The sequence below is a fragment of the Malurus melanocephalus genome, unplaced genomic scaffold, assembly GCF_030028575.1.
Source record: "Malurus melanocephalus ecotype Western Australia unplaced genomic scaffold, MMel_1.1 scaffold_50, whole genome shotgun sequence".
Taxonomy (NCBI): Eukaryota; Metazoa; Chordata; class Aves; order Passeriformes; family Maluridae; genus Malurus; species Malurus melanocephalus.
In genome coordinates, this window is record NW_026623282.1 from 868,670 (window position 1) to 893,677 (window position 25,008).

Genomic DNA, 25,008 nt, shown 5'->3' on the forward strand with positions numbered 1-25,008 from the left:
AAATTCTGCAACAGCAGTGRTTATTGTGGAAAGTTCACTGGGGTTGGCACATTCTTTGTCAAGAGAACATATGCTTGCCAGGTCCTTAAAGGGTTCTCTGAAGGACATCAATCTAGTCAAACTCAACTCAAGAAATTCAATCACCTTCTTCAAAATTACCATYCAACAAAGTAAACCAAAAAAGGAAGATTAATTTTCAGACATCATTTTCCATGTGGCATTTGTTACCTAGCAGACTACTTGTTGAGCAGAACTGAAATACTAATCTGGGGGGCATCAGTTTTCATAAATTACTACRGAGCTGCTCTCTGTGTGTCAACAGATACAAGAGATTTAGATGATTTTCAGCTGTCATGGTCAACTACTGTATTTAGAAAATCGAAACCATTTTGTGTTAGAGGCAGACAGYGTGGCAATTTACTTGGGTAGCCCAAGATTATTGATTTCAGATTTTGTTAAACATATAATGAAGACATGTTCTCATTAATTTRTTTTTTATGAATGGTGATCAACACTGAAACCTTGAAAGTTGAGTATTCCTAAGAGATATGAATACACCTCAAGTTAATATCTTCAAAAGACGCAAATAGCTGTTTCTAACAAGCAAAGTCATATTTCCTGTGCTGACCTGGCTTGTGTCTCCCTATTTAGAAATTCTTACAGTTTTAATGATTTCCAGTTTCCTATACTTCATCCTGTGAACAGGGCTGTAGCTACTCCATTCCTTGATACAAAACCAGTATGAGYAGTTGTGTCTCATCTCACTGTCCTGGGATTAGTATTTCTGTGTATTTTTCTGCCATAAATCTTTTATGGCAGGGATTTGTATCCAGTAGTTGCCATGCCTCTCTCCCTTTGCTGTGCATTCTTCCATGAGAAGCAGAAAACACTGTAATGCAATCAAATAACCTGCTCATTCCTGGCACTAGAACTTCAGAAATGAAAATGTTTTTTCATAAATAACCTGGATGACACTTTCTCAAGGAATTGTAAGAGCCCYTGTGCTGTGAACTGGACTCACCTCTTTGTTACACAGATGATAAAAAGGGTCCTGTGATTGCATTTCTGGGGCTGTTCCAATGAAAATCAGGGATCTAGTCCAGCTACACACATTGTAAAACAGAGCTGAATTTGAGTCATTAACATGTTTTTCCTCAGATGTAAGATTTGGTTTCACCAGTGTGCTGCTATAGTGGGTTGCTTTTGTAACTACATTCATCTTTTGAAGTTGCAAATATGACAAAGACGTGCTGTCAAGGTAGGTCAGACCCACAGAGGTGTATGAGATAGGAGAAGGGTATTGTGGGCTGTGAGAGTGTCTGTGACCCAGAAAGTAGCACAGAAGTGCATTTACTCTGTGTGCTGATGACATACTCACTTTGTTTTTTCAAGAACTCGGTTACTCATTTTCCCACTCTATTATGCTTATTGGACAAGTTCCACATGGTTCATGATCAGCAGAAAACTGAGGTCACACCATTAGCATTTTTTGGCATTCACAGCTAGATATTTTTCCCCTTTTAGCAGAACACAACTTTGAAATAGATAAATTTAAAAACCTGAAAGCTAACTGTAGTACCTCATAGGTCAACAACTTGGTTTTCCAAAAAATTATGCCTGAAAATACCTGTTGGCAGCTTTTCAGTCTTTCTGAAAATCAAAGCATTTGCTTAGGTACATGAATGCAAATGTCACTATCTGACTTGARGATTCTGTGTTATTTGGTTGGATTTTTTTCCACAATTTTTAAGGGGCTTGTGGGGTCTTTTCCTTGACAAAGAAGTTAACAGCCAAAGAAAACAGAACTTAGAKAAGCTCAGATTGTGGACATTTCATATCTGAGCTGTTCATCTTTGTTCATCTGTGAAGTTGTTGCTTTGATCTGAAGGTCTGTGGGATCAGTTGAAAKGCTGATACTTTTGTCATTGTTTTAGAAAAGCCCTAATTGCTTTGTGCAGCCACGCCTGCTTTTTCAGTAAGATGTAATATTCTTTTTCTGAATATTTATGTCAAAATTCCTGAAGGACCAGATGGTACAGTGTTCCCTTAGTGACTGACTTTCAGCTTGGACTTTTTAATTTGGGATTTCAGTTCTGGTTTAGCTGTGACCATGTATGGCTTTGTCCCAGCCTCAGTTCATCCTGTGGCCTCTTCTTGCTTTCCCAGTGACTTGTAATGGYTTGACTTGGGAAGGAGATTGTTCCACAATTGGGTGATAGCAGCGTTTATTCTGTGTGTGCAGGTCAGATGTGACCCTTTCCAGCTACAGATGATTGTTCCCTTCTGTCTCTGCCCCCACACAGGGGCTGTGCTGCAGGAGGTGCCTCAGTCTGTACCAGGAGCTGCTCGCTTTCATTGCTTTTTTTCTCCTTATGTCTCAAAGCAGAAAAGCATCATTTGGCTGCTGTCAGCTCCTGGGGTTTGGGCAGTACRGAACAAGGAAGGTTTTGCAGGATTTGTCTGTGGACAGCTTATTTAATGAASATCTCCTGAGGATTTTTGGAAGACACTGCGTTTAAAATTACCAAAATTCAGTCTTCACAAATGCTTTTGTGAACATTTCATAGCCATGCCCAAACTGTTCTACATGTTTTGTGCAGGCAAGTTGAAATTATTTCAAAGAAAACATTGTATGCCTTTCTGGTTGACATCCTGCTGCTTCCCAACCATTTTTTTATTTGCCTTTTTTTTCCTCCTCACTCCATCATATATTAATTCCGTCTCTTCCTCCTTCAGAGACAGATGGTGAGCTGGTGGTACTAATGAGCTCCCTGCTGCCCAGGGAAGGCGGATTGAAATGCTTTGTGTCTGAGAACTAACAGGCTGAGCACCCTCACTAAGGATGTAACACGTGTGATGAAAGGTTTGATGCACAAATACTGTAGCAGAATTTTTTTCGCAGGCACCTATGAACCGTGTTTCCCCAAGAGAACAACTTCCCAAAACAGCCTCCCTAATAGTCCAAATCTTACTGTGTTTATTGGAGTATTGCTCTGAATGGCACAGTAATCTCTCTTTTATGGAGATGGAGAGAGCATTAGGTTGTGGACACATGGCAATTGAATGCCCTGCTTCTCTGGCATGAGCTCACTGAGAAATAAAAACAAAGAGCACCTGCTGTTCCTCGGAATGAGTCTTTGAACATTTAAAAAACTTTCTTGGCAGAAAGCCATTCTCTTCTGGGCTGACTTTAAAAAGAATGCAATTAATTATAGGAGCCAGAGACCTCTAAGGTAACAAAATGTAATTATCCAGGGATTCATGATGGATTCTGTTATGTCTTGTTTAAAATGTAACAGGATTGTCAAAAGTGTCTGGTCCTGAGGATGCAATTAAAGACAGATCCAGTTGGCTGGGAAGTCTAATGGCTGCAGTCGTGTGACCAATTCTAGGCTGCCTACAAATTTCCRAGTGGTAGTTATGTGGATTCAGCATGATTATGGCGAGTATTTAAAACCTAATGAATTGCTTAAGATCCTGAGAATTTTTGTAATAGATTGATTAAATCTGATCTCTCCAGTAGAGACCACARCACTGTATCCCTTTCTCCACACTCAGCAGAAAAACTTCAGAGAGGTGGAATTTCTAATTGAGAGAATGTGAAACATTCACATTTTTTGTTTAAGACCAGATAAACACCAATATCAGAGTATCTGTCTTTTAAAGTGAGATCTGTTCTTAAGAGAGGCCATTTTGCAACTAAAATGGAGAACATTAAAAAATCAAGGCGTTTTTTTAAATTACTGCAYAGAGATATATCATGTACACTTAAGGGATGGATAGTAAATCTAACTCTATCCTGAGCAACCATTATAGCTGATAAAGAGGKGTTCGTCTCTTATCAAAGCAGGTGCTTTGATATCTGTTGATTCAGGATAGTACCCCGTCCACATTTAAGTTAATTACTGTGTACTAGCAAGTAACAGATGCGCTACAGATGGCTAGGGTGATTAAAATAAAAAAGCTCGTAAATAAAGATTTTACAGGTTTGGAAGTTAACAATAAATGCATGAGTTATAAAGCACTATATTAAAACTCAAATATTTTAGTAATTGAACTAAAACTGTATTTATTTATTTATTATCAGTCAGTTGCTGTAAATAGGATTAAAACAGAATATTGAGTTGCACACATTTTCATTTGACTTTACTTCTACTGTGCCRACAGTCACTCTGGGATAAAGAGTGTGTGCTCTCTTCTTGGTTCTGTGGTTTCACCAGCTTTCAGTAAGAACATAAAATGAGGGTCAGTCTGAAAGTGGCTAGTGGGTTTGTTGTTTTTTTTGTTTTGTTTTGTTTTGTTTTTTTTCCTTTGGTTTGGTTTGTTGGTTTTGTTTTTTTTTTTATTTATTTTTTTTTTGGTAGTACATTTGCATTTATGGAAATAAAGCTTTTTTCCTAACTGTACTGGTTTCACCAAAAATCCTTTTACCAGAATTTCTAGTTTATGACTAGAAATCCTGTGCTGAAGGGAAAGGGAGCCACACAGTGACAAACAGACACCTATCTCAGGAAAAAGGATGTGGTCCTGTACGCAATGCAGGGTCAAGACATTGTACCAAGGATTCCCACAGGACTTAGTGGATATCTGGACCAAAAGCTTTTTTTTTTTTTTGTTCTTTTATCCTTATTTCATTCTGAGTCAAACCATGGCAATATGGAGTCTCAAAAATTGTATTTGACAGGAARATGGTTTCCTCCCTAGCTGTGAAGGGCATTATTGTAAGGTGAGAAAGAATCTGAAATGTTAATAAAGGAAAATAGACAATCTCAGTTATATAAGTGTGTATGCATAGGCTCACCCAAATTCCAAATTAATGATAAGCTATAGACCACCACATACATATTTATGTGTAATAAAGCAAAATTTGCCTTTGTTCTCATTGTTCCTGATGTGCTGTCCTATGTGACATGATACTGTTGTGTAAAGTGGCATAAACTCAGGTTGAAAAGAAATGTGACATCTTTACCATAGAGAGCGATAACCTATAGCAGGAGCTGATGGCAATTTGAGAGAGACAAAGCATTCAGTTTCTTATATCCCTGTRAGTGCCTTTGCCAGGGTGGAAATGGGCCTGGCAGAGCAGGCAGGGTGCCCAGGGGTGTTTGAGGTGGATGGGACACCTGAAGGAATCCTCTCTAGAGGTGAGCRGTTCACCACTAATCCAACAGTCGGCAGCTGTTCTACCTGCCCCAGGATATTTCATTTTTCATAGAGAAAACATGTTTTTTTTTGTTGAGAGGTGCTTCTGTCACTGTGGATTACAGGTATGCTGGAAATGTGTGTTTAGATTCACTGTTCAGTGTTGGAAGGATCAAGGACTGAAACACTTTTGCTGAGTAGAAAGTTATTTTTACAGTAGTTATATGCAAAAAAGAAATAATTTTAGGCATTGTGACAGGAAATTGGAATCTTGACTGCTAATTGTGATTTATGCTCAAATTAAGAAGGTTCCTTTAGATTTTTCATGCTTTRCATGTGTTCACATTTCTGCCCTAATGCATATTCAGTTCTCTTTGTTACATGAAATATCTTTCAGATCTGGAAGAAGGAGCAMTATCTACCAGGCTTGTTTGTTCTGAGTTGCAGCATTACCTCATGGGTTTATGCTGTCAAATACAGAAAACAACTCTGTTAGCTCTCCTGKATCCTCATGAAAAGTTCATAGAATGGCTTGGGTTGGAAGGGACCTTAAAAGTCATATAGTTCCCAAGTTGTAAATGAATTTGATATTGTACACAGATGTCAGCTCCATTTTAAAGGCAGAACACTGAAATCAGATCCCTTTATTGCTGAGCTTGACATCCATTTGAAAGAAAAAGAAAAGCCATTGATGTCTTTGCTCTTAACAGGAGCCCACTGTGGAGGATATGGGCATCATGCATTGCCATACCTGCAGGGCCATAGCTAGAGCTTGGTTTATATGACTGTTACATGGTACAGCCTTTTCCACTTGAAAACGTTTCTACATAAATGTGAACACTCACCAAATGTATGTGAAGAAGAGGAGCTAAGAAATGTTTGAGGTACTGACTGATGGCATTTGCAATTTTCCATAGTGATTTCAAATCTTTATGAAAGCTGGAGTATTCCAAAATGTATTAGACCAAGTAATTCCAAGGTTAATATTGACAGTGGGGTGTTTTCTAGTGGCAAAACGTTGCCAAAAAGGCAGAAGTGCAACCATCTAAAGAAGCACATGTTCCGTGAATAGATTTGTTGGGACAGGTACAATGATAGTTCTGCATCTCCATGCAGCAGACATCACTTTTGTTTTACACTTCTRTTCCATCAAATTACCTCTTATACTTGTGTTCAGTCACTGTTAGTTCCAAAGAGAGGAGCAATGCGTTTGGGGAGTGCTTAGGCAAAAGAATATGCATTATTGAAGGCATATGCAGTACAAAAAGATTAACTGAGGGACTCATTCAAGGGTAGAAAGCTCTGTTGCCAGTGGTTTGTGAGGTGAACTAAAAATCCTCTTCAACTGCTCCCCCTGCACACTTCTGTTGAGATGGATTCAGGTTGTTGGGGAGGAGAACCAGTGATTTTTATTGTGGGTATAACTTTTTTTCTTTGGATGGGAACATGTCCTCAATTGAAATGATTTTAACCACTTGGATAAGCAAATTTCAGGATGAAATTTTGTGTTTATAAAAGCTTGTCTATAGTAAATGGCAGTAGGAAATTAACATTTACATTTTGAAGGACTCTTTAGAGAATGACTTGGTAAGTTAGAAAGTATTGTTCTGCATCAGCAGAGAAATGGAAGGATAGTGCTGGAACAGTTACTTGTCTCTGGATGAGCAAGTGGTTTTCCTCTGGAGTCCAAAGAGACAAGGAGCTCTGGCTCCTGTGATAAACCTTCATGACTGAGAAGGGCTGCTCTCAGCAGATCTTGTCTTCTGCAAGTTCTGCCAAGTCCTAGGTGTATTTGGGGTTCATGGTGAGGTATATAAAAACAATCAGCCCTGATAGTAATTGTCACCATGTACTTTATGGCATACAGGTGCCATTCCATTTTTCATATTGCTCTTTTTCTAAACCAGCTGTTCTCTACGAGCAGACTGGACCCAGTGTTGGTCCTCTGCTTCTGTCTGCAGGTGTTTRCTCTGAGGTTAGGAGCTGGCATTGTTTTGTTCTGTGGCTGGTGTAATTTGGACAGTATGGTAACATTACTCCCACAGTGAGGATTAACTGACAATCCAAACAATGCCATCATGGAATCAGTGAAGGTGCAGCCCAGAGGATGTGTGGAAATTAATTTTCCCTCGGAAGTCTTCTCTGTATTTGAGTGAGTTTGAGATTGCCATTGAATTTGGTTTCAAACAGGAAGCATGTGGCAGCAGGCTGGGGAGSCAAGCCTTGTGCTGGGACTCAGGACATCAAAGAAGCCACACACACAATTGAATCCCTTGTTCTGCTTGAGTCAAGCAACAGAATATTGTTTTAACAGAATATTAGCTCATGTTTGAGAATTTATTTCAATCCTGTCTAGACCTGTCTTTTGTGCATCTTTTACAAACAGACTTCAGGAAATGGCAGGATTTTCCAAATCAATACATTTTARCCATACATTACAGAACTCTTGAGGATGCCAGTCAGAATTTATAATCACAAACATTAAGGACTCTGACTCTACAAGTCACAAGTTGATCAGGCAAAACTAAACTTACCTGAGCTCTGACAGAGCATAAAGAAACATCTCATTTTATACCAAATGAGATACAGGTTGAGAGTTACTTCACAAATATTCTTGATATTTTTGTGAACAGTAATTTGTCTGAACAACATAATGCAGTTTACTGTGATACACAGGTGTATTGAGATGAATTTAGTGTTCATATAGATAGAAATCACAGTGCTTGATTCCAAGTGATTTACTTAGGTAGGTGCCTTTTTATTGGGGATCTTTAAGGATGGACTGTTTTCTGGCTCTTAGCATCTCTTCCCTTCCTGTATGCATCTTTGCAGAATATTGACGTTTGYCTCACCATTCTCAGTCTCACATTTTCTCTGTTATAATGGAAACTAGGGTGRTGAGAGTGGCAAGTGAGGTGTGCAAGCCCATGGGCCAGTGCTTCACAGCTGAGATGTGGAACTACACTGCAGGTGTGCTATTTTCACTCAGAAGCATATGGTGATACTTGAAATATTCTGACAGAGATCCTCTTATTTAACATTTTTTGAGCCAGTTGCCTGCAGATAGCAGATAGATATTTAAGGCATTTGTCTTCTCTTCTCTGAGATGGCGCAGTAAATTGACACCAASTGATCTTATACGGAAAGAGAAAATTCCRAAGCAAAWSCAAATAGGCCTTCTCKACTTTGTCCAAGGATGCCTGACATYGCTATCAGTATTGTTAGTGATGCTGTACCTCCAATTTAGATGAAATCTGTGCCTAGCATGTCCAGTTTTCAAAATRAGGACTAATGCATTTCTCTCTCCTTGCTGTGCTACACACTGAGTCTTGTGTAATCCCTACAAAAAGATAAGAATGAAACGGGAAGAAAAAGTAGCAAAACCCAATGCTGTTCTGGTGGAGAAGGCAAAGAAAAGATAGGTAGAAAAGAAAGATTGTATGTGCAATTAGTGCTGCAATAACAATTGGAAATGCAGTTACTAAAGGTCAGCCATCTCCAAAGGCAAATTTTGTTTTCCTGCTCATAGACTTGGGAGGGGTGGGGGAGAAGCTTGAGGGAAGTAACAAGCAGGGATAGGGTGGGCAGCAGAGGATAACAGATCATGTTTCCCTCCTCAGGACCTTAGGTCTAATGATGCAGYCACATTCATCTCTAGTAATTGTGTGCCTTGCAGTATTGCTTATTCACTACATGGCATGGAAGATGCCGCTCTCCTCCTATTTCATTATACTCTGCCTTTGTGTATCTGCTGCTYGAGGGATTGAGGAGCAGCAGAACTAATTCCCTCCCACGTTATTCTCTGCCATTTGACACATTTACTAAAAAAGACAAGATATTTTCTCCCCAAATCTGTATCTAAAAATTTGAAGAGACAGCTGCAAAGCATAAAACTAATTCCTGGAAAATCTACCTACTATATGCTTTCTGCATAACCCAAGCTGTATTTTCTTTAAGGCATTTCATTGAAAATATAACATAAATGTTCTTTTCTTTCCTTTTATACTTGACAGGATATGTATAAAGATATGAGAGTCTGAATGTGGTGTTACTTATTGTTGTTGTTATTTAGTAAAGCCACAGAGTTGAAATGATAATTAATCCAAACCTCATAATAATAAGTAGKCATGACTCATGGATTACTCTTAAAGTATTTGTTCCATTAATCCAAMTCTACTATGTGGTTTGAAAGTAATTACATTTTGAATATCAGTGTGAATAACTTAAAGGTTTGGGATCACTTGAAATTTCTTATCAATCATCAGCTAATATCCCTTACTTAAAATTTGCATTCTTAACAGATTAAGTGACTTAAAGCTGCTCCTTATTTTACTTCTTTTTATAATTATTTACAGCTTCCTTTGATTGTATGGKAATATGCTTCACATTTACATCCTTTAGTGTCTTAGAGGCTACAAGTATCAAGTTCGTTCTATTTTAATGCTTTRTTGAAACAAATCCAGAAATTTCTCTGACCTTTTGTAATATTTAAGGGGATATGAAGCATCTGAAGCTCAGTGGTGTTGAACGCCTATTTATTTATCTGTGTAAAATATGCAAAATATTAGGAGAATCTGAGACAGAACCAAAATCCATAACAAAAAAAAGCAATTATAAACTTGAAGTGCTAATCAAAATGCTATCCACATGTAGCTGCCGTGTAGCCCATATGTGGCCAATGCAAATAGGGATGTGATGTGACTGTTCCTTGTTATGCTAGATTAGCCCATTCCTGAAGAGACAGTACTGATATGGAGGGCAATTTCTATGGGATTTGATGGGTCATCTTATTATCATATTTTGTATTACTCTTACTAATCTCATGCAGTAGAATAGATGGATTTGTGAGCAGGTAAATAAAGAGATTGCAACAATATTCACACCCAGAATAYTCTGACTTGGAAGGGGGCCCAAGGATCATCGGGTCCAGCTCTTTAGTGAGTGGCCTGTACAGGGGTCAAAGCCACAACCTTGGCATCATTAGCACTCTGCTCTAAGTTGGAACAAAAGATCGCTTTTCCTTCTGACACAGTTATGCAGCAATGCAAATGTTTAGGAAACACAAAATAAAATGATTGCCATATGTAATTTTTAATGTAATAATGCTAATGAAGGAAGGAAAGTATTACCACTAGAAAGTATTTCCTTCCTCCATGACACTCCTTCATTCTAGCTGTGTCATTTTTGTGAGTCTGAAGTGCAGAAATGCAAGCTCCATGTTAGTGACAGAGGCACAAATAACCCAGTTTTATATGTTGTATATCCTGACAAAAGAGCGAATCAGCTTTGAGGCTGCTCCTCAAACATGCCCAGAGCTTGCTCAGTAAGAGGTAAGAATAAGCTTTTTAGGTTCTGTAACTGTTTCTGGACAGTGTTTTGTGTCTGCTGAGTCAAGTCCTATATTTGACAGTATGGCTCTTCTCTGTATCATGTAATGTGGTCTCTCTTGGCCTCAAAAAATACTGTTCCTTATTTAAAAAAAAAAAAAAAAAAAGAAAAAAAGTGAAATGTGGTTTAAGAGTAGCTTTGTCTTTAACTATAAGGTGGAAGAATGAAATTTGTCTTTCTTTCTTAAAGTACGTCACAGATGACCCTACTGTCCAAACTCATTTACTATTATTAGATCTTTTCAAACATGAGATGTGCTGACATCCTGTCTTTAATGCTCTTGTAAATTCTGAAGTAAACAGATTTCAAAGACASTTGACTGTTAGTGTGAAGACAAGGTCAAAGAGTTGAATGACACATCCTCCTCGTACAATAAGACTACCTATCAATCAGTTTTACTAGCAAATTCTTAATAAAGTAAAGATATCAGAACATGACAAAAGTCTGTCTTRGGAAATATATGTGCATGATGTCCATTTTGGTATCCTTGGACTAGTAGTCAGTGATGAACAACTGTTAAATATGACCTGGAAATATGGTCAACTCCTGTAGGAGTAGCTCTTCCTCAGTTTAAAACTTCTGAAAATTAGAAATAGAAAAAAAWTTAATTATGCCGAAATATTCTGAACAACACATATTTAAGTAACTAAAATAAGCAAAATGGTTAAATTTAATTGACAAATGATCATGTTTTAGTATTGATAATTTCAGGATGATTATTTACAAACATTAAAAAAATTATTTCAATTATTGCAAGCTTCACTCAGGATGCATTTGGCAAATACATGCCCAGAAGTTAGGTCATTTTCCCCTTTCAATATGCTGAAAGATTTTGGCATTTCTTAGCATGCCCTGTGGTACCACTATGTTTCATTTCCTAAAATTTTCGGTAGCATTTTTTTCCTACAGGGTTAGATGTTACAGACAGGTTAATAAATGGTTATGTTAAATACAGCCAGTCTCTCACTTGAATAGTAGGACAYAGACTAAAGTCAGACAGATGGCACTGGAAGAAGGAATTCCCTTTACCTTCTGAGATAATATATAGGAACAACAGAATTGTGACTCAAATATCTGATTTTTATTAGCACAGGATATTAAAAATTAGAGAAAATATAAAATGTCTACATGATAAAGGACTTCAGATGCATTCAACAATTGAGAAATTATCTGTGTCTTTAAGATATAGGGCAGCTTTTTCATTTAGTTATTATCTCATGATTATAATGAGAGTTGGTCTCAGTGAAAAAAAACAAGTCAATTCATATCTGGACATCCAGTGTGATCCAGTCTGGACACAAGATACRTTTACATATAAATTTACACATATTTATATTACAGAGAAATTTATACATATTTATCTATGTAAATGTATCTTGGGTGGTGAATTTGGCAGTGCTGGGCTAATGGTTCAACTTGATAATCTTAGAGGTCTTTTCCAGCCTAAATGATYCTACAATTTTATTAGGAGAGCAGATGGGAGTCTGTGGCTTTCTATGGGATTTTYCACAAATGTAGGGCAGTAGGCATTGAGTGCCTCCTCCTGACCACCTTACTGTTGCTTTCTCTAGTGATTGCTGGAGTCTGGATTTCTTTGAAAAAGACTGCCCTGGAGTGGGTATGATCTGGAAATAAGAACAGCAAATGTGTCTTGGTCTCTTCCCAAGTGYTGGCATGTTGGGTTTTAATTTATTGGTGTAAAGTCAAGCTTGTTTCCAAGCCATGTATAAAAGGTACTTAATAAAACATGTCTTGTGGCACTAGTGGTTAGAATTTGGGATGTGTATATTTATTTGTAGAGTAGTGGTGTCATGCTGAACTTTCCTTATGAACTGGARGCTTGAATGCCAAACCAAAAGGTTTGCCAAAGCTGTCATAGGTTAAATTCCCCAAAGTGGTGGTTTAGAGTGGAATCAAYAGCAGAAAAGGAAAAAAAAAAAAGTGCTTTCCTGGGGCAAATCAGGTGTTTTTTYCTCCTGTTCATTTAAACTTAACTGCTTTGGGCACTTGAATAAGAATGAGCTGTATGACTGCAAAATGACACTTAGATAAAATGCTTTTGTGACACTTTTCAGACTGCAAGTGTAGWGTTTAGGATACAACTATAATTTCAGACTTCACATCCAGAGATTGTGCAGGCCCTATGTTGGAAGCACTTTTCTTATCAGTAAATGTGAAAGATTTTTTTGTTGCCTTAACCAGCAGTGCTGCCAGTTAGGAACTTCCTTGGAACCAGCACACTCCAAGCAGAGTTCAATTCTGCTGAACTTAATGCATAAAAACAAAGCTTTTGGTTTTAGTTTATGAAGTTATGGATTTCCTAGCAAATATGCAGTGAAGTTCCTTCTATGACTTGGTGGTGCTTTAACTATGTTGATTGTTTACAGAAAGCTATTTTTGTTGCACAGTGTCTTCAACCAAGTCAAATTATGTATTGTAACTTTTGGTAACTGCAGAATCACAAATTGATTGAGATTGGTAGGGAACTTTGACATCATTGAATCCAGCCTCGTTGATCGAAGCACTGTGATCTAGATCTTGTCCAGTAGACTTTGGATGGAGATAGCACAAGTTCCCTGGGAACCTGCTCTGCTGTTCAGCTGCCCTCATGTTAATAAAAAAAAAAAAAAAAAAAAAAAAAGGTTCTTATGTTTAAATGGCGTTGAATGTATTTCTGTTTGTGTCCATTGCCTCTTGGCTTGTCGGGCCTGCTGGAAATGTTCTTCCTGATTCAGCTTGAGACACTCCTGGCTGCCTTTGCTGCAAGGACACTTTGTTGGCTCAGCTTCAATTTGATGCCCACCAGGACCCCCAGGGCTTTTTCTGCCAAGCTGCTTTCCAGCCTGTTGGCCTCCAGTTTGTTCTGGAGGTGCATGGGGTTATTTCTTCCCAGGTGCAGGACTTTCTACCTCACTTTGTTGAGCTTTGTGAGATTCCTGCTTGCCTCTATCTCCATGAGATATATCACTGATGTATTTCCACTCCTCAGAGTTGTGTATAATGTACAAACTTGCCGTTATCATCCCATGGATCTTTCCCATCCTCTTGGACACTGTGAAATTTGCTGACCTCTATCTGCAGCTGTTCTCCTGGGGACCTTCAACTATCACAAGGCTCCTGCAAGGAAGAAGCACATCTTCTGCTGTCCCAGCCTCAGTGAGAGAGCCCAGACACCCCCAACAGCCTCAGAGCTACATCAGCTACTGGCAGCTCCATCTGAGCTTGCGTAGTAGATGATAGGGGAAGCAGGAGAACATGTAATAACCCTCATTTCTGCAAAATAACTCATTTTTATACACTGGGTCACTTTTTTCTCTTCCTAGTCTCCTTTAATGTCAGGCAGGAATGTGATTGACGTTTTCAACTCCTTCAGTGCTTTGAGTTATTTTGAATGCAGAGAACTATTCTTATTCTGTGGGGGTTGTTTTAACTTGCATTTGAAATTACATCCTAATAATTTATAGTGGACCAAGCTTCTGTTAGGGGCAGTTAGTCATCACCAAGTGAATGGATGTATTAGCGTGTCACCCTGGTATATATCAACCTCCCCTCCCATAAAACACAGTGGCAGCTGTGAATACACTCTTAGTGCAGCTTTCTTTTAGGAAAATAGATCCAGCAAWGCATGTATTCAGAAGATTCCTTCTACCAAGGATCATTGCYTTACTRTTTTATTTTTGGAATGGTCATTAGMATGGTGTGGAAGCACCATAGATCCATGTGGAGGTGTTAACGGCCATAAAATTGGCTGCTTCCTGTACTTGTTGCTATAAAACGTGATCTTAGTTTGGAAACTCCTGTGTAAATGCGTGTATTTATCTTAGATTATGTTTCCAGCAAACTGTGACACAGTGCAAAATGTGCTGCATTTGCCGTGGCTGGCCCTCTTAACCTGTCAGCATAATTTATGGGAACACTTCGCAACACCTTCTACTGCTAATGGTCTCTCAAAGTCCTGCAGAAAAGGCTAGCTCTGCCTCCTAATTTTAAGAGCCATGATGGTGGCACTTTTTGTCTCTTTTCTGGATCTATTTTGGATTTATGTCTGGCYGAGAGTTTGAAAGAGCTGCTATTAAAGCAGAAACATCTGCTGGGGCTTTATGTGCTGCTGGCTTGCCAAGTTCAACAGCAGGCCAAACTACAGCTGATGGGCTCAGCCTCCACAGGTGTCACTGCAGTTACAGGAGAATGACTCTAAGGGAAATTGGGCTGCTGAAAACTCTGAACAAAATAAATAAATAAGTAAATAAAGCCCCTTCAGCAACTGTAGAAAGGGATTACATTATGGCTGGGGTCATTAGCAAATAAGTCTGTTAGGAGAGCCTGATTTTGTTTAACCATCTGAAGGTTTTCGTGATTCAGACACATCGTGGGCAAACATGGATGAGGCAGATGATGGTTTTGACATGGACTGTGAACTCTATTGGAAGGAGAGGAATTCAAAACAATGCTTAAGACATCCTTATAAAAGTTTCATTCCTGATGCAATTATAATAACTTCAAGTAATCATTCATTTGAGACTGGGGAYGTGGGAACTGATATCTTGGATGAACTTGAGCTGCATCCGAGCACTGCCCAGTCTTCATCCCAGATGTGCACTTGCCATTTCAGAGAAGCATGCCAGAAAACTCACAACAGGCAACAGTGGGTCTCTAATATATTTCCAGAGTCCATTTTTCTGTATTTACTTTGTGATTGGAATTTTTATTTGTTTTTAAAAAGTCCAGTTACTCCTTTAGTTTTGCCAAGCTTTTGGCTTCAGGTGCAGAATGCCACAGTCAAATTACTGACAAAACATTGACTTAATTTATCTTTTTATAAAGTTCTACAACATGGCCATATAGTTCATTTTCCCTCTCACCTCCCCTACAGCAATCATAAAATAGAGGTCAGCACTTCAGCAGCAAAAGCAAAAACTGCTACAACTAAAGTAAAAAAAGAGTTCTGCTTACTGAAGAGTGAATAGAAGGCTCTTATAGTTGGCAGAGCCCATTGCTAGAGGAACAGATAATTGCATGTGAATGTGCATATGCAATTTATTAAATTATTATCTGTTCTTTTAAATTTTATAAATGTTCCCATTCCAACCAGTTATATCCAATGATTACAAGAAAATTTGCTGTTCTGGTAAGAAAGCACAAGGCCAAATTCTCTCATATATTCCAACATGTTCCTTGCCTTCCAAGAAGCTGCCTGACTGAGAATAAAGTTGTTTCAGAAATATTTCAGCTGTTTTTAGTGGTTTAAATAAAAAGCCTTGGCTGTGGGAAATGCCTAGCATTTTTCCATGGTGGAAAAYTTTAATGTTCCTTGAAAACCTCAAAAAAAAAATATTCTTAAGCCATTTCCTTTCCCCAAAGAACACAARTATGTGAGATAAGAAATAATTCCTTTGTAATTACTCATTTCCCCTCCTAACACTTATAAAAGAGAAATCATGCTGGAAGTGATATATATATGTTTCTACTTCTGGCAATATAGTTAGTAAGCATAATTTTGGAAAATTGCATTTCAGCAACAAAGACTTTTTCCTAAACTAAAAAAAAAAAAAAAAAAAACCACACAAAAAATTCCCCATCAAAACTAAACCAAACTTTTTTTCCCAAAGATGTTTATCTAAATTGGGGGAAAAAAGTTAGCATAACATAGGAAGTATTAATGTGTTTCGTAGGTAGTAATTGAAGAGTTAATTAAATTGTTAAGTCTCTCAAATAGCAAACCTCCCAAATGCTCTGTGATACACYCCATTCTTGGAKCTTGCAGCTGCTGAAACTAAATCTRTACAGGGCTTTTTCGTGGAATAAATGTTTCCATACTAACAGTTACAAAATACATTGAATTCAATGAAGAAAGTGTGGTAAATTGATCTTTTTCTGTTTCCCACAATTTYGTTTTTGTTTTCTACTCCTTCATGTAGGTCACCAGAACGGTTTGTGGAGGCAGATTGTAAACAGGATTACTGAAACAATCTAAAAGCAAGACTTCAGAACCATTAATTTGAACGTGAATAATTTCAACAATTTTAACAGGAACAAATAGCTGGGGTTGAATGATTGTGGGGAATTTTTAATTTGCCCCCAGGCACCTTAATGTGCCCCTGTGCCTCTTGAGGGCAGCGTGATCCAGCGCGTGCCCCAGCCCTGCCATGGCTGCAAAGCKAAGAAGGAAGAAATGACCCAGAGCTTTTACTTTTTGCAAAAGTAAGACATAACCCTGTCTTCCTGGCAGTGTCTAGTCTGCTTTGTCACTGTGACACTGCTTGTTTCATGGCTGAATGGATTCATCACAAGTATCTGTGTACTGCAAGCATGGCTACAGGCTGTACCATCCAAGACGTRCTGTCAGCAAGTGCTGTGTGTTGGTGATGGAATTAATGCACCAAGGCAGCACTTTCAGAATAGGTGTCTAACCTAAACTAACAGTTTCTGAGAGAAAAGGAGATGGCTGCAGCTAATAGAAGCTAATGTGATGTTTTGTCAGCCTGTAGAATATAAAGGCTAATTGTTGGAGCTGCGCAGCAAAGTAATGAGGAGCTTGAAAATGTAACTGATAAGCAGAGTGATTATAGGCTAATGAGCAGGATGTTTGTGGTATATTGAAGGACTAATGAAGGGCTGCAAAAGATAACTGTAATGGTATACAGTGATATGCAGAGTAGGAATGTTTAAATACAGCACAGAAAGAGATGTAGTAGATGCTAAAGACATAAAGTTGTTAACTATTGGAGTTTGAGCATGTGTGTGTGTGCATGGTGCAAATTAAACAATTAACCGAAACCAGTACCAGATAAATGCATAACAGAAGATACTAGTAAGGGCAAAAATGATACAATTCGTAAGTATGTTATATAATTCATGTATCTCCATCAAGTAACAACCCCATCTGTACAAAGAGCTCTGTTTATCACTGTCAATATTCTCTCAAAAGAAAATGTGAATGGTTACTGTACTGCGCAAAGCATTGGGTCCGGTCAGCTCTGAGACAGGATAGTTCTGGAAAATGAGGCCTTCAAAACACTTTCTTCAAAGGTAATTGCAGCATCAGGGTGGAAGATTGTAGCCTGGCATGCCAGTCTGGGGTCCAGCCATGCTCGCTACCATGTCAGGGGACCTGGCTGTCAAACTGTGAGAGCAGAAGCCCATGTGTGGTGTTGTTTAGCATTTGTCTTCTGTGATTTTTAAGTGCGTTGCTAAATATGGTCATGTCTTATTTTTCACTGTGACATTAGCAGCCATACTTCCTGAGGAAAGATCTGACTCCTTAAAGTCCCTTGGCACAGTAATCCTGGCTTTTGTTATTGCCTACAGAGGGACTGGTTTTCTCTCCTGCTGTGGCCAGTTGAATTGGGTGTTTTTAATGCATTGAATGAAAGCAGAATTCTAGAAGATGTGATGTTTATATGACGATCCTCCTTGAGTCTTCACTTGATACAAATGCAGGTTTTTGGTTTCTTTATTTTTTTTTTCCCAGTGGAATTTTTTAGGTCAGCAATTTGCAATCAAGTAAATATGGACATTAATACCTTTAAACAATGGCAGGAGTCTGTATAACTGTATAAATGCAAAGTTGCACCCTGTCCTGTACACAGAACATTGCAGAACAGGTCCCCTTCAGCTAAAAAGGTAGTTGGGATTACCAAGAGCTCATAAAAATATCTGTTATCAGATATGTGATCAATATATGATATCAGCAACATATTGATAAGTGAAAACAGAACATGTTCATCTCTGTAGTGGTTTTGGGAAAAGAAGGTAAACTCTCTACTACCTAAATGTGAAGTTGCTAAAATGTTTATATGGTACCACTTGCCTACACCWTTGATTCTTTTGTATAAAACTGGATTAAGGAAGTTAATTATTTCTATATTTTTGGTTTTGGGAGGAAAAATGTGTAATTTCCAAAAGGCTCAACTTTCTGGAAAATAGAGAGAGGTATTTCCAGAAAGTACTCCAGTAAAGCTGATAGCCGATGAGTAATCTGTTAATTGGATTGCTGGGTGTTAATTGGATTGCTAGGAGTCCTACTCTTCTACAGCYTTTGAAGAAACTTTCATCTGCCTGAATTCCTCAATATATGAGTTGGGTGTTGGAATCCAATGTTACAAYGTGTTTGTACTCTGAAGAAAGGCTTTGGGGTTTTGGAGGTTTTTGGTTCTGTTTGAAAGGATTTTACGACACTAACCAAAGTCTCTGCAATTTCCACACTGGACATGTAAAAGCCCTTGAAGTCTTCTGTGCTGTTTAAGTGAAGAGATGAGTTAGTTTTCCACTTCTTTCATGATGTTCCTGTTTTTTTCTGTGTTTGTGGGTTTGTCCTGGCATTTGTTGTTGGAACCTCTGATGGATCTGTTTTAGATACTCCATCAGCCAGTTCTTCATTGCTCTGCTATAGATACCTGTTTTCCTTACAGATAATATTAGGTATAGTCAACAGTGTTGTCTGTATTATTCAAGTGAGGAACCAGAGCACAAAGGAAATTCTGCTGTTAGATGTAAGTCTGTGATAGAGCAAGAGCCTAAAATAATTTCTCCTGCATTTTAGAGTTCATTCTGTAAATCTTGGACTGCTCTGCTGACTGAAAGGAGGGGAAGGCGGGAAGACAACATTTGCAATATAGTCTGGAGAAAATTAAGTGGGAAGCAGTTGAGTGAGTTTTATGCAGAGATCCACACTTCCTTGATTTTGTAACATGCATCTTTTTTCTTTTTTTTTTTTAACAACTTACAAGTGATCTGAACCAGCAGATCTTTTGTATTTCTTTCTTTCAAATACATTTTTTTTGTTTCAGCAGTTAAGTAATCCATGAGTAATTTGAAATCTCTTCACTGTTGTTTTCCAGGATTTTAAGTTAATGGAGCTTGTACTATATGGCTGATTTGGCTAGAATAGTTTACACTGAGTTAGTCTTCAAAAAGAAAAAGTAGAGGAAATCTGATGAACATGTGTGTTAAGTGTTCCAACCATTCTCTTTCTAGTGCGTCTCCTCAGTTCATTAAAAAAAAAAAAAGGAAACTTTTTTTTTGCAGTTGCATTCCTTTTGTATTATATTTGACTTGGGAATGCAATTTTCATCTCTAAGATAATCTTCATTAATCTTCATCCCACTATATTCATATTAATGTTTCCTATATATTTTTAGAATCTACTTGTAAATATAACCTGGAAAAGCAGCAATGAGCAATGTTGAATGATAGGTGAGTCACCAAGGGAGAGCTGTATAGTGAAGCTATATAGTGAAGTTTAGGCAGGCATTTGCAGTTTAGTTCATGTCTCTTTTGGTATCTGCTAGATTTCTCCTTCTTTATCAATATTTCTGTTGGAAGATGTCCACATCCAATGTTTCGGTACAGTTCCAAATTATGTTAGACACTGATTTATTTTAGGTCAAATATTAAAAAGTTACATTTTTGAGGATGAGACCCAAATTTACTCAGAGCTTAGGGGCTTTGGGAGTTTGATTTCATCAGGGTATAATTCTCTACCACGTGGAAATTTTCCCAACTATTTCTTGAGCTCACAATATTAAGCTAAAGAGACCTAATKGTATCTGTGCTGTAATATTATTGTATGATTTTGAGGACTGTTAAGAACATGCTGTTCTTAGAGTGACAGCTGATTTTTCTGTAAAGATGAAAAAAAAAAGAAAAAAAAAAAAAAAAGGCATGTATTTCAGCCAATGTACACGGTTCCAAAGAAGCTCCTACCCAGCCACAAGCTCTGTCAGGCTCAGGTTGTGTTCTGTCTGCATCACTACATGAGTAATCATATTGTTCCACCATCCAATGGTTCTATCACCTGAGTACTGGAAGATGTGTTTCTTGTGAATCCCCCACTGAGTTTTTCTCTATAAAGGAGCATCCTTTTCATCTGCAGCCTGTAGTGCACAGGTGGGTACAGCAGCAGGAAGCGGCCTGTACACAGCTTGCTGTATCCTCTCACAAAAAGCCAGAGGTCTAATTTCCTGTGTCCACCTCACTCAGAACTGCAGCTCAGGCCCCTCTTTACAAAGGCAACTGTACACTACTGGCTCTGGTTGATGGAATTCTGCTGCTGTGCTGCCACTGCAAATAAACCACACTGTTGGAGAGAGCTTTACTCTTCTCATCAGKTACATGTGTATCCTCTTACCATTAGAACTTGAAATATCTTTTCATTACTTGTTAGGGAGGAAAGAGAATGTGTTTATGCTGATTAAAACAGATGACTCATGTGGGGGTTTTCTGTCTCCTTATCACTCTTAAAACAGCATGAGTTTGGTCCCTAAAAAGAAAAAAAAATCTTGCTAGGTCTGGAAAACCATAAAGGGCTTCTCCTCTCCTTAATTTGGTACAAAGTACATTTTGTAATATATTCAAATAGGCATGCATGAGGATCCTAGARCTCATCCTCCCCAGCCCTGTCTGTAGCTCAGTAGTGCAATTAAAGGGTCTTCTGTTCTAGCTGCATGCTGCAAAATGTTAGTTCTTTATACATGCAGAGTCAGGAAGCTGGAAGTTATATCTTATGTGAAAAAGTCAGGGTGACCTATTTTCTCTGAATTATAGTAGATTTGGAAAACCAATTATTTTGCACAGTTCCTTCCTTAAATGTTGTCCTTGAACTATGGCCTCTTGTTCGTGAATGGCTCAAAGAATAGCTGACATTGCTGGGCTCTCTCAAGTCTGGGCTATAGTAAAAAAGATTTSTAAGTCTGAATAGATTTTTCTGTAGATCCACAGATCTTCTTCCGGTTGCAGTCTTCCTGCTTAGGCATGGTGTGCTTTTAGGGAAATATAATAGCCTATTTTCCCAGGCTGGAACTGGATTCTTTTTCTCCCTTGAAATTTCTAATTTGTACCAGAAAAAACCCAGATTTTTGATTGTATAGTTTTATTAAATTTGTCTGAAAATACCATTTATTTTAGTGCATTCTGCTTGTTAAAACCCCATTCTTTTTTGCAGTATTTTGTGTAGGTCATGAGAATTAGAAGGAAAAGTTTTGGACCAGAATGTTTTATCTCRAAACTTAGTTATCCTCTTTGGGCTTCCTGCCTGTACTCTTTTCACACCTTGACACATTTGCCGCAGTGTCCCTCCCACAGTGTCACTCTCCAGTGGTCCCATTGTATTAATCCTGGAACTGCCTCTTAAAAGTAAATTRAATCATCTTTAAGGTTCAGAGAATTATTTCAGGATGTTATTACTGGGCTAGCCACCAACCTGATATTCTTTCCTCAAAGAGAATAGACTASGTTATGTTTTCATCATACATTCTTGTTCTGCATGATTTCAGTACATCTGGCTGAAGTTGATATTTTAAGTTTTTACTTTAATTTCTTTTTTGTGAAGTGCCGCTGGCAAATTAGGTTTAGCACCGTCCATCCTATTCCCCTTAGAATTTTAATTAGTTCTGTGCTGAACACCCAGTACACTGCAGTTGTACGTGTTTGGTATCTACATATTTATTTGTCAACATTGAATTGCTGTGATTCCATTAATTCTCTAATGCATTGCTGTATTATCTGCAGGCAAAGAGGGGAAAAATGGGAGGAAAAAGACCCCAGATCAAATATATTCAGATAATGCTATAAAATGGTCAAACTCTCAACTTGAGGCTGTATGGTTTTCATTGAGTTGGGTTGAACAGTTGAACTTTTTAACTGGTAGAGAAGGAGAAAAGGTAAACATGAACCTTTCTTTACCTAATATTCCTTAGGACMTGTTCTAGGCATATCAGTGTATGCCTTGTGATGCCAAAGATATGGAAAGCAGCTCCATGATTGCAGCTGAAAGTTCTTGTGTGTTGTGGAAAGCTGGATTGGTGAAAGCATAGGAGCCACCTCTGACTTTAGCGACATTCAGGTAGCACCAGACAAGGTGGAATGTTCATGGCAGCCTCCTGTGGGCACCTCCCCCTCAGGGACTAACCTGCCTCACGTGGCTTGGAGCAGACCTCAGGCAGGGGGCTGCCTGTCAGTTTGTGCACATTCAGCCGGGGATTTGGGTTTTCACTTTTCTCTCTCGTTGCACTCAGTGATGATCCTACAGACTTGAGCAGGGACTGCCCTGGGTGAGGAGCAATGAGCACAGTAGAGAGGGGCTGCAGGGCACAAATCACTGCACAGGCAGTGAAGTGTCACACTGGGAGTGACAGAAGTCACACCTTGGTTCTCTTGGACATGAGAGCTTTTAAATGCTCCCAATTGTTTGAATGATGATGAGCTCCTGGGCAGGRTACCTTCAGCCCTGTTTGTTATTCCAGTGACAGAAAAGGGTGCATAGAGTGTCCTCACACCCATTCTCTGTCCTAGGGAGTGCTACTTGGTGAGCAAGGGACAATTGCCTTASATGTGTCTGAGTCCCTTTCCAAATGCAAAATGAAATGTGGAGGGTGTGTATGGTACAGTTTGATCCTGAACAGAAAAAGCAATCTTTCATGGAAAGTGATTTAAATTTGGATTTGACTTGCTTTGAATTTCACTAACTTTATCCTATACTCACATTTTACTTCTCTGATCTTTTTATAATTGACATTGGCAATACAACTGCAGAGCATGGATGCCATTTTTCACTGCCAGCTTTTCAGAAATATGGAGCAAATTCTGCAGTGTGCCCACATTTGAAATACTCATGGAGATGTGTGTGTGACATACTGATAGCCAGCTACTGATTTTGGTTTTATTCATTCAAAATTTAGTGTTCCTCTGAAAAAGAGCTGGAGGGATGGATGTGAAACCTTTTTCAAGTACTAATTCTGCTAGAGGTCTAATGTGAGTCTTCCAGATCTCAGGCCAAATTATTCTCTTACACAACAGCAAGCTCCAAAGTCAACTTTTCTTTTTCTGCATAGCTGAGTAGGTGCTGTTAGTACTTGCCAATGAGCCTGTCCTCTTCATAGTTCTTTTTTTCCACCTTGTGGGTGGTGATGGAAAGGTGTACATGTCAGGATTCTGTCACTGCAGAGAAAAAATAAACTAGCACTGCACAGAACTGCAAAATACAGACAGAAGTAGCCTTTTTTTTTTTCAATCCTAGATTAATTTTCTTAATAATGGAGGATTTCTTTTGGTAGCTAATGAGCACTGAAAAGAACGAAAAGATGGCAGAGAGGCATTGAAAATGGACGGTTGGTGCACAGAGTGGGGTTTTCTTCACAGAGTTTCAATGCTGAAGCCATTAGAAGAGAGCACTTACARATGTTTGATTTCTTTCAGGTCTTCAGATTTTGGGACATTATACACAAAGTTGAATCTACAGCCTGGGACTCCCACTGTTATTGACAATTTCTACATTTGTTCCACCAACAAAAAAAAGGTATGTGTCAAAAGGAAAAAAAGACTTTTTGTAGTGCAGGTGAGATTCTGCAGCTATGTGGAGTGTATTTTACAGGTTTTCAAAATACAGGGAACTAGTTTTCACAATGGTGAAGATTGCCTTTGGTGCATTGGCGACATACAGAAGTGGGATATTTATTGTTCCTGAATAATACAGAGAAGAAAAAAAATACCCTGATGGACACTGAAGCTTTATGAGATTATTGACTCCTGGAAATCAAGCTTTCATAGTGTTTTCCCTACAAATGATATAGGAAATTCTTTAGGTTTTCACAAATCCCATTAGACTCTGCGACTAACGTTCAACCTCTTCATCCTTGATGCACAAGGTTCTTTGCATGTTCCTTAATATAAAGTACAGGGATTGGGCAGGCTGTCATTSATAATGATGTTTATCCTGTGTAAAACCTTAATTAAATACGTTTAAAAACCCCTCTCCTTTAAACTTTCTTAAGAAATGTTCCTGCATCATTAGCAAAACAAAACTCTTTTCCTGCAAGCTGGGAAGATTAAGTGGACTTTTTAAGTGAGAGCGAGATCAACCCACTGAGTGTATTTACAATGGATGTTATGTTAGAAGCAACAGAAAGAATTATTATTAGGAAAAAACACAGTAACAGCCCGCCCTTCTGTGCCTTCCAAGTGCCTGTGCTTTAAATGGCAAGAATTGTGAAGTACAGTGTGAAGCACAAATACAGTAGGTCTTTCATGAAATAAGAATTTTCTCTTTCTAAGGGCCTTTTAACTCTTGTAATACAGGAACACTGATTTCAGGTAGGGGTCACTGATTGGAAGAACAATGTTTGTTGTATTTGCCTGTCTGTTTTGCTTAATCAAAAATCAGTGGACTCAGTGAGGCTGCCTTGATGATTAAGTATATAATGTACTTCTCTTGAAATTGTCACTGAGTTTTTGTGCCCAAGCCATGCTGTGTCTGARCTTGGTACTATATTTTTAATCTGCTGCAAAGCCAGACATTATTTTTTTGTTTCTTGAAGTGGAACCGCTACCAAGCACAAAGTTTCTTCAGATTGTGTATTTCAGATATAGGATCTACTGATGGTTTAAAGTGCAAAATAATAAACCCAAAAATCTTTACCCATCTCAGTTTCTGGAACAAAAGCTAGAAGGATGAGATGGATGAGAGCCCCATCAAGGATCTTT

The 25,008-nt window shown here is 38.4% G+C and overlaps 1 protein-coding gene across 1 annotated transcript in view; it reads left to right on the plus strand.

Moving 5' to 3' along the window:
• The window catches only part of SORCS2 (sortilin related VPS10 domain containing receptor 2), a 521,698-nt gene that overhangs the window by 268,590 nt on the left and 228,100 nt on the right, over positions 1 to 25,008 (plus strand). The window contains exon 3 of the mRNA XM_057365256.1: positions 23,725 to 23,824. Coding sequence (XP_057221239.1) covers positions 23,725 to 23,824 — 100 coding nt within the window. The remainder of the gene's footprint in view (positions 1 to 23,724; positions 23,825 to 25,008) is intronic.